The following is a 16,374-nucleotide window of genomic DNA, read 5'->3' on the forward strand; positions in this document are numbered from 1 at the left end:
GAGCGTACTGAAGAACACAATAGAAGCCCTAGTCTTTACTGATCTTAAATATCAAAGGGTCTAGAATCCTACCATTTCTGAAGCCCTTCAGCCCCAAAGTTTATATTTTGAATACATGATACAAACTGGATTGTACTTAATTTGCATAACAATGCTGCTTGTTTTATAGCAGCAATTTTTGGCTGCCTATGTCTATTTAGAAAAGTAATCCTGGAGAACTCAATGCAGGAGACCCAAGATTTCTAAAACTTTCACAGAAACTTCCTATTAATAAGTTTTGTGTAGGTAATTAAAAGCACTGCAAAACATATTGTGTTTTGTGTAAATCTGCAGAAGTTACTGAAATCTTTAAAAACCACAGCTGGTATCCAATAAGCACTGAATAGGAGGTTTTAGAGGCTCCTCTTTAAAACATGAGGAACTAGCTGGAAAATGAAATTGCAGAAATTCTAGGATACACATAGTGGTGTCTATACATGCACCAACAGCCTATGGTCCATTTGGCACAGCCATGAAACTTTCTAGTTTCCTATGATCTACTGAACTGTATAACATCAGGTTAACTTCACAACCACCTACTCATGGCAGCCCTGTGGTACTTCCCTACTAGGCTTTCAGATATCCTCCTGCCCCACCTGCTCTTGCTTGCTGAGCAGTGGCAAAATGGGGTGTGTGTGTTCTAGATGTGGTGATGTCACTTTGGGTCACTGATCCAGTGACATTCTCAGAATTTCCCCAATTACTATTTACTGTGGAGATTTGAGGGAATGCCTAGAACATCATTGATGTCAATTCTGGGAAGTAACACACTGCAAACATGTTGGGAGGGCCTCTGGTGTGTATCTTTTTCATTCACTATGCATAAGGGCATGAAGGGGTATTAGCTAACAGTTTGTTCTAGGCCCTAGAATCTAGGGGATATTCCTATAAGATATGTGTAATATTCCACATCTTTCAATCTTTCCCCACTGGTCATTGACATAAAAAATAATCTCTCACATACACACTCCACACACACCAGTTAGTTTTCTGTGTTTTATGGGAATGAACCAGATGCCCTGCTAGAATGGAATAAACATGTATACATTGACCTGAAAGTCTTGCTTGAAAATCTGTGGCATTGTGACTCCCGATTTTTCAGCTGAAGTATCACATTTCAGGATAGTAGAGTTATAAAGATATTTTGTTGTTTTATACCTCATTCCATTCTGAAAGGACTTTCTTAATGTTTGGACTTGCCACATATTCAAAACATTGTGCCATGAAAACAGCCATTATCAAACATCTCTTCAACCCAAGAGTTAACACCCTTCTAAACCCATTCAATGGATTTAGAAAAGTGTAGCTCAGTTTAAGATTGTACTGCAAGTCTAATTAGGTAAGATGACAAAGTGAACATAACGCTATTTTATGCTTATTCTTGAATGTTCCCCCACCATTGCTTTAGCCACATTTAGGGAAGCCACTGATGTTTTTACCCGCTATTGATCTCATCAGATTATATTTTAATCTTTGAAGCATGGTGCTGGAAGTTAGTAGGCAACCTAAGTTAAAGGTAGGGAAGAAGACCATTTTTCTTAAAATCACAAATTAGTTTTTCATTGTTAGCATTTGGTACACATATCCAGCAGTAAAATACATGAAATAAAATAATTTCATTTCAAAGAGCAGTAACAGCCCTTTGTCTTCTTGAGATAAAATTCGCCTGACATCCATAGCCTGGGACTGAATTCATATAATTCCTTCCAGTAGCAAAACTGAAGATCTTGTGTTTATCAGAGGAACAGCATAATGGAGCCACCCATAGCTTGTAACTATGTGAACTGTTCATAGTGCCAAAATATAATTCACTGGTGACATACAATATATTCATTTTCAAACTTCAGTAATGTTAATGGAACCAAGAGTGTAGAAAGAAGATACTTTAGGAGAGAATGCTCCCTAACTAAGAACAAAAAAACATTTTTTTTTGACAGAGATAAATTTCAGTATGAGGGGAAAAAACCCTTAAAAGTAGTATCAATATAGCACTGTTAATATTGTTTCAGTCATATTGATTAAGAAGGGAATAACTGCAGTGGCTTTCCCATCTATGAGCATATATACAAAAAGATAATTGTGCAACTAGCACGCTATAATATAATGCATCTTCATGCAGAAATGTAGTGGGTGAAATAGCCCTAAATCCCAGCCATTTACAGAACAGAATCTTCCACAAAGCCAGGCACGCCAAGAAAGATCTCTAGATCCAAATCTATCTGTGGGTGCAATTTGCATTAAAAAATACCTGTAGATCAGTTGGAGCAGAATGGGACTCACTGCTGACAAGTGAATTGTTTACAAGCAAGAAATAGTTCACAATTCTGGGGAAATGCTTTGCCTGCATTGCAACACAAGTTTAGCCTGAATTCTTGCGGATATGAATCTTTAATAAACATAGTAAATGGGGATTTAGACATTTAGAAATGGAAGGTCTTATGAAATCTATATCAAAAGGAGTGGTAGATATCAGGCTAACCCTGTAATGGAACATTTCTCAATAATACTTTTTGAGTCACAAAATGCTTAGATCAAGAGATACATAACCTGTTTACTTGATCTAGTTAACAGTAGAACATCCTAACGCAATGCCAAAATTTTAATATAGTACAAACAGTTTTAATATAGTACAAATTATATGCAAACAAGTTTACTTTGTTTTGTTCCTTTCGATACATTAAATGTACAATCCAGGCAAGGTTAATCACATGCAAATCCCATTGAGTTCAGTGGAAATATTAAGCAGATGCTTGGGCTTGTTTGTTAGTTTTGTTGCTGAAACTGCTAGGACTTCAAACCATTCAAATTTGGTTGGACCATCCATATCTTTTTTGTTACCATCACCAATTTCTGTGTTTATTTTTGGATAGCACTTTGCGCACTAAGACTAGCAGGGGGAAAAATCAGTGGCCCCAAACCAGTTAAAATATGCTGTGCAACCACAGAGAATTTCACCACCTTGTTTAGAGTTGGCAATTTGGGAGATTAATCTTCCAAGTTAATCTTTAGCAATGCTCAAAGCCAGGATATTTGTGACTTTTCTCATTACATTTTGGGATCAAATATTAAAGAGTTTGGATAAAATCATTAAATGAGAGACGTAGTCAATATCAGAAAAGAGGTGGCGTTTGTTCTCCTGTTATTTATTATAGACAATACAAGTTGGGTAAAATTAAACAGAATGCTCTATGAACTTCTCTCTCAGCTAAATATCTTTATTTTCATGATATAAAATACACAGCTAGTGAGAAGTCTGTTTTTTTCATAAATATGAGGATTGGCTCCTGTATGCAGAGCAGAGAAATAGAAAGATCTCAGTTCTAGTTCCAGTTCTGCCTCAAACTCACTCCAGGCTGGAGCAAATCATGACCTCTCTCTCCATCAATTTCCAAGGCTGTGCAAATGACGAATCCTTGTTGCACTTTCTTCACAGTAGGCAGGATACGTAACCAGTTCATGGTGGAGAAGAGCTTGAGGTACTCTTGACACAAAGCTTTGTTTAGAGAGAAACCATCACGATGCAGCAGAAGGAATAGTGAGCAGAACAAGTCCAGAAATTAGACCTAGATCATATTAAATTGATCATATGGAATGGAATCTCACCAGCTATTATTGCTCTTGCAGCGCCATGATTGCAAGATCAATCAGTGCATATGTAAAGTACCTGTTTAAACAGATCACAAGCATTACAGTAGCGAGCAGCAAGACCTTGTGGGTAAGTTCACATCAATGCTTCTTTAGTACATTTGCTTATGCCGTTCAAGCTACTGGATCCCAACCCAGCTCAAGTTAATCATGACTAAGTCCTATTAAACCACATGGTGCAAGTTAGTCATGACTCACTTAAATTCCATTGCTAGATTAGGCATTGAACTGCAAGACGTTCTGTTCTGATGAACTGCTTCTCCCTTTATTTAATGTGACTGGTACTAAATAAGAACTGGATTCTGTACTCCTGTCCTCCCTCAATATAACAACCCATCATTTTTATAAGCATTTAGCACCATGGATTTCATGCAACTGGAGACAAGAAACAATAGCTTCGTGACATCTTAAAAGTATAGATTGTCTTAGACCATGGTTTGTCCACTGTTTCATATAAATACCTTTCAAATATGTTTTCCCCTTAGGGAAATAGAAATATCATGACTTGTTGAATAGGAATGATAATACTTTTTGTTAATGGAAGCAAATCTTTTTTCTCTCATTAGCATAAAGTAGAAACTATAGTGATGGACTCCTACAGAAACTGGGATTATTTAAATTAAATGTTATTTTCAGCAGATAAAGAGGTAGGTGTATTTTCCACACATTAAACAAAGTTGTAACAGACATGAAAGAAAAATTAGGACAACCAATATGTCCACATAATCTGGTCTAAGTGAATACAAAGAAACCTATGTTTTAAAAAGTAGGAATAATTCCATATTCTAATTAGATAATGATTCGGTCTTAAAATTTCTGATACATCAAAGGGATGTATAAACTACCTGTTTGTTCAAAGAAATGTCTTCTCCAACAAGTCAACTATATCCTTGGTTAATTGTAATATTAACCACTGGAGCACACTATTTCAGCAATTCTTTCTTACATTACCAACACCAGCAGTCTAAAAGTTTACATAGAGGTTCTTAATAATTACATAATTACAACAAAAATTTATGTTGAAGGGTTGTTGTTAAAACAATCTTCATAAATAATGTGTTCTATCTCTTCAATAACCTAAAGGTCAATTGGTATAGAGAGAATAACGTTTCTTTTGCTTTTACAACCAAACTGGAGATTCCTCACTGCCAACAACGGTTAAGGCCTGGATCAAGTTACTCTCCTTTTGCTTTTTCCTTTTGCTTTTTCTTTCCATTTTCCACAACTAGACCATTTTCTGGTTTGCTTATACCATTTGCCATAATGCCATTGGTAATTTTGCCGTTCTTTACTGGTTGCTTGGGCATCTTGTATGTCCGATAGTAGAAGTTACCAAAAAGGACAATGAAAGATGTAGCATAGAAAATGACACTCCAGTGCATCCATTTAGGAAATGGACAATCAATGTAAATAGAAAGAGCCGTGTGGCCAATAGTCACATGGAATTGTATCTGAAAGGTATAAAAACAGAATTTTCTGTTAAGGTTTTATTTTATAATTTAAGATGAAAACATATCCAAATAGTAATCATACATTTTATATGAAAAATAGAACTGTCACAGATGTTAACTACTTTTCAAAAGTCTATAAAGATCCTATAGTTAAAATGATAATTGCTATTATGCTAAAAAAGATAGGCCTCTGCCATTTATAGAAATGATTAGACATGAACACATGGCAGCCAGTGTAGACTGAATGCCAGATTAGGATCTGACATTCAATCCCCACTCTGCCATGGAAGCTTGCTAAGTGGCCTTGGGCTTGTCACACAATCTTAGCCTAACCTACCTCAGAGGGTTGTTGTGAGGATAAAATGAAGACATGTATTAAGCTCATGGTCTCCACTGAGGAGAAAGGTGGGGTAGAAATAGTGATCCCATTCCCCCAGTTGGGAAGTGACATCATCGCAGCTCATTGAGAGCACTCCCGAGGATCGCAGCGGTCCAATTTGAGCCTATCTGAGGCATAAATCGGCCAGCTGCGAAGCATGCGTGTACCTCGTGCCTGCACAATGATGTCACTTCCCGGAATTGATGTTATCACACAGGTGCAGGGGCACGCGCGAAGAGCATGATGGGAGCGGTGAAAAGGTAAGCGCCAGGTCCCCCTCTTCTGCTAGGAGTGTAAGAGGACCAAGTAACACTAGACAGAAATGAAGTAAGCAAACAAACAAATAATCAAATGTTTTTAATATGCTTTCAGAGCTACAGAGATGTCCACACTAAAATACATCACTGTAAGCTAAATATCATCTCCAAAACAGGAAATCTTTTCCAATACATTCCTAAAACTAAGTATAAATCCAAATGTAGAAATGTTTTCTTGTCCAGAGACCGCATACTTGAAAAAATGGTTGTGCTTAGGAAAAAAAAGTTTTGATTTTAAAATACAAAACCGTTCAAAATCTAGAATCTATAAAATCCCAAGAGGTCAAATGGGCTTCCTTATAGAATATTTTAATTAAAATAACAACAACATTAGATTTATATACTCCCCTTAAGGACAACTCAACCCCAACTCAGAGCAGTTTACAAAGTATGTTATTATTATCCCCCGGGGCTTTTTTTCTGGGAAAAGAGGTGGTGGAACTCAGTGGGTTGCCCTCGGAGAAAATGGTCACATGGCTGGTGGCCCTGCCCCGATCTCCAGACAGAGGGGAGTTTAGATTGCCCTCCACGCTGCTGTGCGGAGGGCAATCTAAACTCCCCTCTGTCTGGAGATCAGGGGGCGGGGCCACCTGCCATGTGACCATTTTCAAGAGGTTCTGGAACTCTGTTCCACCGCGTTCCAGCTGAAAAAAGCCCTGTTATCCCACAACAATTACCCTGTGAGGTGGGTGAGGCTAAGAGAGCTCTGGAAGAGCTGTGACTGACCTAAGGTAACCCAGCTGGCTTCAAGTGGAGGAGAGGGGAATCCAACCCGTTCACCAGATTGGAGTCCCACTACTCTTAACCACTACACCAAACTGGCTAAAGCTTAAAATTTTTTCTAGACATGAGCTCCTCAGACCAGAAATCTGTGTGTGTGGTTAGGTACTGCTTGTGATTAGTCTATGGAAATTATGCACAGAAACACAGAAATAAAATTGCAGATACACATCCAAGAGGTGGATGGGAACGGATAGCTTCATCCAACCACTGGAATCTTAGTGTCACATTGCACAGGACACATCTGTGCATGTGTCTTATGAGCCTGCAAATTCATTTGCTTAAAGTTTTTTGGTTTGTCCATACATAACAACCAAACAACATTCCATAGTTGCAGAAGGCAGGTTCTGCATCCTGTAACTGTTAACCTGCATAGTTGAATTTAATCTGGATGTGCAAGGATACATTCCGTACATGCAATCCCCTTTCTCCCCTTGAACAAACAAACAACTCGGGGTGAGAATGAGTGTATTTGAAACAGTTACCATGCACGTTTTTTCCTTACATAGTTATTTTAAGATTCATATGTATATAAGAAAAGAATCACTTTTGCCTCTAAACATTACTGGCTGTCTTGCTGGTATATACTTCTTAAAGCTACATGCTTTATGTATAATTTTGCTCCTTGCTCTGCAAACTCCTCTGGCTCAGAATACTATTATTACTTCTGGTCACTATTTGAGTGTTATAATGTGATCTGTAAACAGATGACCCTGCTTCAGAGATCTGTGTGGGAAACAGTTCCAGCTCTACAGTTGTAGGACATTTAAATCGCCACATATACAGCAGTTTTAAAAAGAAGCATTACTTACCAGCTGCATTATGGTCAAGTAGCGTTTCCACCAAAGGTACTTGTGAAATTTTGGGCCACAGGCAGCTAGTCCATAATACATATACATTATAACATGAATAAAAGCGTTTATTTGAGCTCCAAAAAAAGCTGTTAAGAAACAAAAATATATTTATTTTAAATGGTATGCACAGTGACATCATTACTATCATTCATACTTTCTTTATTTCAATGTCATGGTAAAATAAAGTTAAAATCATTTGATATTCATAGCAGAGCTGTAATATTTGTAGCCAAAAATCAGTAAGTGCAAAACAGTTTTAGCCTCTACTCCCGAATATCTCTATTTAAAGGGACAAGCAGTTGTACAGTGGAGCCTTTTATTTCATAGATATATTTTTCACCTTTAATTATAATTTGAAAGAAAACAACAGGTATAATCTATTTTAAGGGATGAGTCACACATTATAAAGATGTGCTTTGGAGTTTAATGGCTCCAAGGTATGTCCTTGCCCAATTCACATTGAGATCATGGCATACGGGAGGAAGAAAGGGATGCCAGGACAATGGGCAGCATTCCTGGGAACGTTAAGTGTGGGGCAAGCAGCAGAAATTGCATTGCATGACATGTGACCTCACATCTGAATGAAAACTTGGATACGATGTAAGCACATCAGGCAACACTTTGGCTGTCCCCCAAAACTTCATTGTAAGGATCATGGAATTTTGGAGTGTGGCCAGAGCATCAGCAAATGCACTTATATCACATCTAGGTGATGTAAGTGCACATGGCCTTCCTAGGGGAAGATGCTTAATTCTGCTCCCCTCCCCTGCCACATACACCCCATTTTCCTGACATGAAACACCTCCAGGGGAGCTCTCTTTGCTCCAATGGGGAAACTTAACATATATGCTGGTTCCACCTGTACTTAGGAGGCACAGAATTCCAGAACACATCTTTGTAAAATGTGACTCAGCCCACAGACACGTGGAAATAGAGGGATTGTCACAGTGGTCCCTCATTAGTGCAAGTGTACTACTGTGTGCATGCAAGCATCATGTGCCATTACAGAGACCTGTAGGGGGGCAAGAATATTTGCTAATGACTCTACATGTGGTCACTGAGCTCTTGTCGGGATGGACTGTGTTCTGTATTATTGTTATTGTTGTTTTTGAATTAATATCAACATAATGCTGCATAACAGATGAAGGAAAGGAAATAGAGACTTGTTCTCAGAAGTTTATAATCTGAATTGGCACCTATTGAGGGTCTTTCTGGCTTATAGAATTACATAGACTACAGCCTTAACTGCATTAGATGTAGACAGCAGAAAGCACATGTCTATATGGGTTGGGCAGGGGTAGGATGCAGCAGCAAGTGACGGAGCACATGATAATTTAACAGCATACCAGAACCGATGACTAAAGCTGTATCCAGCTCAAGCCTGTCTTTTGGAAACATTTAATGAATAGCTGTGCCAGTGAAGAAGCCCAGAGGACCAGGCTTTTAAGTACTGAATTAACAGAGAAGACCACAGTTTATTTTCATAGTGGTAATAAGAATTTTAATTTTTTAAAAAGTTTACCACAGCGACTGCCAAATTTTGCTAAAACTCACTATTTTTTAAATTAAGGTTCAACTATATATAAAAATGTGTTTTGTGACTTGCAGTGTGATTCCTAAACAGGAGATCTGAATTACACTGATTTCAAAGGACTTAAGAGTAGAGATGGGCACAAAACGAACCATGGAACAAAATTCCGGACAGAATGGCTGGTTCATAGTCAAAGAAACATGTTCCGTAGGGCTGCGTTTTTAAGAAACAAAAGACTTTTTTCTACTGTTCTGTTGCCGGTTCGGGAAGCCAGCCACTTTGGCACCATTCAATCCATCACCCAGGCAATGGTGGCAGTCTTTTGGTTGCCCCCAATCTGAGGCCTCCATGCTTGATTGGCAGCTGTCCCTGCCAACTAGAGAGCCCCCATTCTGGCCCATCCAGCCAGGAAAAGTGCCAGCCCCTCCACTTTTTGCTACTGTAAAGAGAAAATGTCAGGAAAGAGGGGGTCCCATGGTCATGACTTTTCTGGGGTTTAATCTCTCTGCAACTTGGGTCTTTAGAGGACAGTGAGGACTAGCTCCCCTACAAATTTGGTGGGTATTGGACATTGGGAAGGTCTTATTTAGTTTGGGTATTAGTGTGAAGGGGCCCATTCTGGGCTCCCTTGAACCGTGAAATGGTTCGTGAACTGGCTCAAGTTCAGCAAAGTTCGTGGTTCGTGTTCCGTAAAACTGAACAAACCACAAACCACACGGTTAGTTTTACCCCCGGTTCGTGCCCATCTCTACTTAAGAATATACATTTACTTAGAATTGCTCGGTCAATCAATAGTTTCTTTCCATAAAGTATAGGGACTAGGCAGCAATCTCAAACATACTTACCTACAAGTAAGTCACCCTTAAATCAGTGGAACTTAACGCAGAGTAAACTTGGACAGGACCAATCTGTGTCTTGCTTAATCACCATGGAAATAAATAAAATGCAATCTAGCATATAATCAGAAATACTATCTTTTTGTGGCTGAAGAATTTTAGATTAAGCAACACAGGTCTCTGTGTTGCTTCATATAGCAAGCATCCTTAAAACACAAAAAGGAGTATTTGCATACAAAATCTGAATCATGGTTTATACCCATGTGAAACGGGTTTCATAATCTCTGGTTCTATAGTCATTCTCTTTTTTTCCCTCCCCCTCATTTCCCAGAGAAGGAAGGATATACATTCTAACATCAATATTCCAAAACTGAGCACATTTATATATCCTGTTACTTCAATATGAAACATTATTTACACATTAGCAGCAAATTGAATATTCAGTTCCAGTACAACTTCTACTTTATGCTCTTTATGAGGCTGGGGAATCAAGATTACTCACACTGTCCTCCGGCAACCCACTTTATGCCAATCCACCACAAGGTAAACATAGTGAAATGGTGATAGACGTGAAGGAAACTGATCTGGTTAAACTTCTTTCTTAGGATGAAAAATACTGTATCCAGATACTCAATTCCTTTTGATATGAAATACCACCATAAAGCCCCTGCAATCTGTAATACAGAAACAAGAACATATTTATTGAATGAGGCCAATGTATAATATAACCAACTATCCTACACTAATAGACATGAAATGTTGTGGAGGAAGCCCATAAATTACAGCAGTTAAGAATAATATGTCTTAGGCTTTTCAATTTGATATGCCAACATTCAAAGCAGAAGAGAGATACAAGATGTGTTTATGCTTTCCCCACACTACTTTATTTAAAGTATGTTAAAGAAGCTTACACATAAAGAAAAATAAAATGCATGTAAAGAGATTCACTTGGGATACTACAAAACTCCAACTATTTTTTTAATAAACCAAGGCATTGTCAACTCAGCCCTAAAGATCACTAGAATTTCTATATGCCCATTAAAGCAATTTAAGTTTCATACAATGGGCCTTCCCAGATAACTACATTGAGGCACAAGGAATACATAGTTGTTATATATTGTAGAAGATGCAGACATTATTTCTAAAGGGAGCAATTTTGTTGTGCGATGTCACCTTTTTCACACTGCAATGTCCCTTCCCCCAGGAAATGGACAAATAAGAGGTCAATGGTGATAGAGGATGGTGTTTAAAATATGGCTGTACAAGTCTAATGGATGATGACCAGGGCTTTTTTTCTGGGAAAAGAGGTGGTGGAACTCAGTGGGTTGCCCTCAGAGAAAATGGTCACATGGCTGGTGGCCCCACACCCTGATCTCCAGACAGAGGGGATTTTAGATAGCAATCTAAACTCCGCTCTGTCTGGATATCAGGGGGCAGGGCCACCAGCCATGTGGCCATTTTCAAGAGGTTCCGGAACTCCGTTCCACCGCGTTCCAGCTGAAAAAAAGCCCTGGTGATGACTAAAAATAGGTTGGATCCACTTCAACTAGATTACTACTCTCAGAATGGATATTTTTTTCCTTCCTCTACCTTATGAAGGCTTCTATGTCCCCCCCCCCAGCTACTTTGAGGGTTACGGTACTCTTGGAAACGAGTTTGTGATACAGCTTTCAGGGTGAAGATTGTGTGAAAAATCAATGGAAATAAGCCACTCCCACTTGTGTGAGCATAGGTTTTTTCTACTCATGCAAGGGCAACTTTAGATACAAAACCAGCACCTCAAATATTGGTAATAAAAAATGACACAAAGGATGTTCCTAAGTTCTGGCCATTTTGTAACTTTTAAGTTCTGTTCTGTTTTAATATATTTTAGATTTTGTTCTTTAGAAGTCAGTTACACCACAGAAACATAAATGTCTAGCTCGTGTTGTTGTTGTTGCTGAAGTTCACTTTAATTAACTGTATTGATAACTTTCTCATTCAAACACATTATGATAAAAATTAAAAAATGTAAATGTATTTAAAGTCCTGCATAATAAATATGTACAAATGGGGGACGGCAAGGACTTGTGGGTGACATATCATTTGCCCCAGGGCTGGATTGATGGGAGGCAGGGGGGGTAGTCTGCCCCCTGCACCTTCAAAGAGGGGGCACCGGGCGCAGCTGCCAGCCCCTGGGAGCGTGCCGGCGGCAGCGCAGGCACCTGAGCGGAGGGGGGGAGGCCGCCCACGCCATTCGCCTGGTCTGCAGGACAGGGAGTGCACAGCAAGCCGACCACCCTTGCAGCGGGGCAGGTGAATGGTATGGGCAGCTTCCCAGCTGCCTGTGCTGCTGCTGCCAGCTCCACAGCGCACCGTGCGCTGGGGCAGTCAGCTTGCCATGCAAGTGGCAAGCTCCGCCCTGCATGATGACGTCACAGAAATGACATCATCATGCAGGGCCGGGAGCCCAACAGGGGGTTGGGCTTGATCCGGTCCTAATTTGCTCTCCCCCCATTTCCTCTTTCCCTCCCCACTAGTTGCTCCTCTTTCCTTGCTTCTTTCTCTCTTTCCCACCCAACCTACCTTAATCTACCTCTCTTTAGTTTTCCTTCCCTCTACCTAGCAGCCTCTACCCAGCAAACCTGTGGCCAAGTTGTGTGATGCCAGCCACCAAGTCATGCCGAGCTGAGCAGTAGGGAACTGGCAAGGATCTTCAAGCAGCACTTCACTTTACCCTATATCCCCTTCCCCACATTATTTCTTTCCTCCTGGTAACTTTTCCCTGTTTCCATCTCTCCTTTCCCACCCACCCACCTTTTATCTGTCCCCCTCTTAAGCTATGTTTATTATTTATTTCATTCATATGCCATCTTTCTCCACAATGTGGACTCAAAGCAGCTTAAATCATTCTTTTCTCCACCATTTTATTCTCACAACAACTCTGTGAGGTAAGTTAGACTCAGAATGTGTAACCTGCCTAAGGTTACCCAGTGAGCTTCCATGGCATCTGAGCCCATCTGTGGGGAGGGCGGGGTATAAATTGAATAAAATAAATAAATAAATGGCAGAGTGATGATTCAAACTTGAGTATCCCCAGAACCTACTCAGAAACTCTAACCACTATACCACAATGGCTTTCTTGGGTGGCTGCTCTTGAACAACAGCAAGCAACTGGTTATGGGTGACTCATGCAAGTCACGTGGTATTGAGTTCCCAGTGGTTGCTGCTGGGCCTGGCCTCAATGAATCCTCCCTCAAAGCCCAAAACAGTCCTGGAAAAGGCTTTGTCCCTCCCCCCACTTTTTCCTGAAAGAACCAAGACTGGAAGACTGGGAATACTGATGTGGTTGCCTAACAACTCCCATAATGGCTACTGCAGAAGGTATTCATTTCCTAAAGCTACAGGCACTGCGTCTATTATTTTGGTGGTTTTAACCTCCATTTGTTAAAAGATTTGAGATTTTTCTGCAAACCTGGGAATTTTTTTCAGCTTTGCAGAAAGATCTTCCTTCCTTCCGTGTATCCAATCTCCAGCTTTTTAGTATCCATAGAATTGGTCACATTGAAAATTAGATATATTAGTAGCTGGTGGTATTATAAAACTACTGTTGTGACCATATGCACTAAAGAATAAAATTACCTCTTTTGTTTATCTTAGATAAACAGAATTATAAAAAGAGTAATAATTACTAGCTGCATTTGTATGGTTTACTCCATTTTCAAGTAACACCATTATACCAAGTATATAAAACTATCCCATTCCATGACAGCCAGTGTGGTATAGTGGTTATAGTGTTAGTCTAAGATCTTGGAGATCCAGGGCTGAATCCCCAGCCAGTCATGGAAACCGGCTGGGTGACCTTGGGCCAGTCACACATACTTTTTTGTGAGGATAAAATGGAAAATAAGAGAATGTTGTATGCTACCTTTGATCCCTACTGGGAAGAAAGGTGTGGTATAAATAAAATAAAATAAGTGTGCTGCAGTTCTACAGTAAAAGTTTATGAACAGATTGTTATTTACAGCCCTTTGCACCAAGGATCAGGCCACAGAACCTATCCCAGATTCTATAAACTACTTCTGAGTCTGCATTATGTTGACTAGACTAGATCCCAACATGGGCACTATCAAAGCTTTCTTCCAGCAGAAATTGTTTAGTTTTACACATCTCTGCATTTAAAACAGTATTTTGTAAAGATTAGTGTTGCAGTTTTCCAGCTGTAAAGAGAGTCGCCATTTCTTTTTCCTTTCCATAAACTTATGCTTGTTCTGGCCATTTCTTCCTTAGGGATTGCTAATAAATATTTACATTGAGTTTTGGTAATGAAGACCATGTACGCATTAACTTTTTTCCTCAAATTCTGCTTTTGAGATTTGGTAAATTTGTGGGAAATGCTTTCAAAAAAATTATTTATCAAATTTTCAATGTGTCTCTCTTTCTTATGATACTTTTGATACCAATGTTCCCAAAATTATCAGTAGGTTACAACCAACTGCCTTTGTTAACAACATGTTGGCTCCTTTCTCAGGCCATTATGTACTCTTATGCTTTTTGTATCCATAACTGACACATCAGCCTTGTACCCTACCACCAACAGGTAATTCCAAGCACCTCTCTCAAGAATAAGTTTAGTGCCTCAGAACTCATTTGAATGCTATAAAAGTAAGGCAGAGAATGTGGGCAATATAAAAAGGTGAAAAAGGTATAACATATGGTGTAATGGGAAGATGAGGAAAAAGACAAAAGACACTCCTACAGAATTAGGAGTTCCCAGATATAAAGGTTGTCCAAAGTAGTATTAAAATATGTATTGCTCAATGTGCAACACTACTTGCCTCTGGGCTAGATAGTCATGTATTTAACTCCCACATCAAGGTCTGTTCTTCAACCCACTAATAATAGCTATAGTAAAGTAAGCAGCGAAAAATGCTTTGCTGATGAAGACTACACCTTTTGGAACGAGATTAAAAAAGCCCAGCATGTTGAATTCATTTTCATTGACTTATCAAATAAAACTTAAATGTTTTCAGACTTACGAAATGGGTAAAAATTATTAATTGAAATTTATCTACTGTATGGGTTTGTTAAAGTTAGCATATTGCTATTCTTACAAAAATGTTGGTGTCACAAGCTATGCTTGCAAGAGGAAGGTATGCAGAACCATTGAAAAGACAGATATTCTCTGCCACTGAAAGGCAATTTAACTTTTTATATTACTGGGTGTACATACATTTACAAATAATGTTTAATAATCTATTAATCAAAGTTGCTGTCACATGAAATTTTATGGGAATTTTCTGATACATTTTATTTTAGTTCAGTCCTGAATTTTCCTTCTCTGTTATGTTCTTGTAATCAAAATGCCTTAACCCTGGGATGGTCAACTGGTGGCTGTTAGCCCCACCACTGGGATTTTCTCAGGTCTCCTTCTTAATCCTCATCTAATCTCTGTCTTCTGAACCTATACCTCATAAGGAAATGTTTAGCTACCTCAAATAATTTTATTTAGATGGGTAAATAACTTAACTTTCCTGATATATCAAGCTAAGGTTTTAGTCTAGTGGTAGTTGTGGTTCCACTGTGCATTTTTGGCAGGCAATCTCCAACCCCAAAGAAAGATATTCTGTGATGAGAATGATTATGAGAGCTTCAGGAAATGGAAGGCCAAAGATCCTTGATGTGAACACATGAGCAAAAACTATTTATCACTGTATATTACTTATGCACACTTACTGGAAATTAAGCCCCTTTGAACTCATTGGGCTGGCTTATAAATGTGTGCCCCATGAAGATGCACACTTCTTTCCGAGCAATAGAACTCAAGCACACAGTTTACTTCACAGTGCAATCCTAAAATGATTTACACCCTTCTAAATCCATTGATTTCAACTGATTTATACCATGTAACTGCTTAAGATTGCATTGTCAGTCCTATAGACATAACTGTTGCTATTTTTCTCTGGGTAGCGTGAAATAATATCAACACACAAGTTTACAAAAATGTCTGCAGAAAGATGCTATTTTCTGAAAATAAAACATAACCAAAGGCTGCCTTTATCTAGGATTTTCCTTCTGACCATAATGAAATGACAGTACAGAACAGAAGACCTGCCTTGCTCAACAAAGTGACTAGAAGGAAATGAGACACAGCACACCTGACCCTACCTGTCTCTATTGCATTACGCTAGAGTTCAGCACAAGAAGCTGTAACAAAAATCCAACAGGCAATCCTCTGCCAATATTCCTAACAATATAGCACAGACCATTGCCAAGAGTTGTGAATAATTGCAAGCTGTAGGAAAGCTCCTTTACTTGATAAGCTACTAAGTGTACAAACCGATGTAACCTGTACCTTTCATACATAAATGTTCTGTCCTGAAGTTGGAATTCAACTGACCATTAGCTCCACTGAAGAAACTCCTTTTAATAATCCATTTATGAAGACTTTTAAATATAAAGAACTACTTGTAATTGTAGAGACATATGAAATAAAGATTTTTTTTGCCTAAGAGCACTAAAGAAATGTTTGTTTCTTCTATTTCCATTTGTAAGACATCTAC

General features: G+C 38.9%; 1 protein-coding gene across 1 annotated transcript in view; it reads right to left on the minus strand.

Annotated features, from left to right (window-relative positions):
• Positions 1-2,570: 2,570 nt before the first annotated feature.
• Positions 2,571-16,374, minus strand: part of ELOVL4 (ELOVL fatty acid elongase 4) — a 50,839-nt gene continuing 37,035 nt past the window's right edge. The window contains exons 4-6 of the mRNA XM_054982067.1: positions 10,335-10,506; positions 7,424-7,551; positions 2,571-5,135 (exon numbers count right to left, since the gene is read on the minus strand). Coding sequence (XP_054838042.1) covers positions 4,860-5,135; positions 7,424-7,551; positions 10,335-10,506 — 576 coding nt within the window. The 3' untranslated portion in view covers positions 2,571-4,859. The remainder of the gene's footprint in view (positions 5,136-7,423; positions 7,552-10,334; positions 10,507-16,374) is intronic.

This window comes from Eublepharis macularius, chromosome 1, assembly GCF_028583425.1.
Source record: "Eublepharis macularius isolate TG4126 chromosome 1, MPM_Emac_v1.0, whole genome shotgun sequence".
NCBI lineage: Eukaryota > Metazoa > Chordata > Lepidosauria > Squamata > Eublepharidae > Eublepharis > Eublepharis macularius.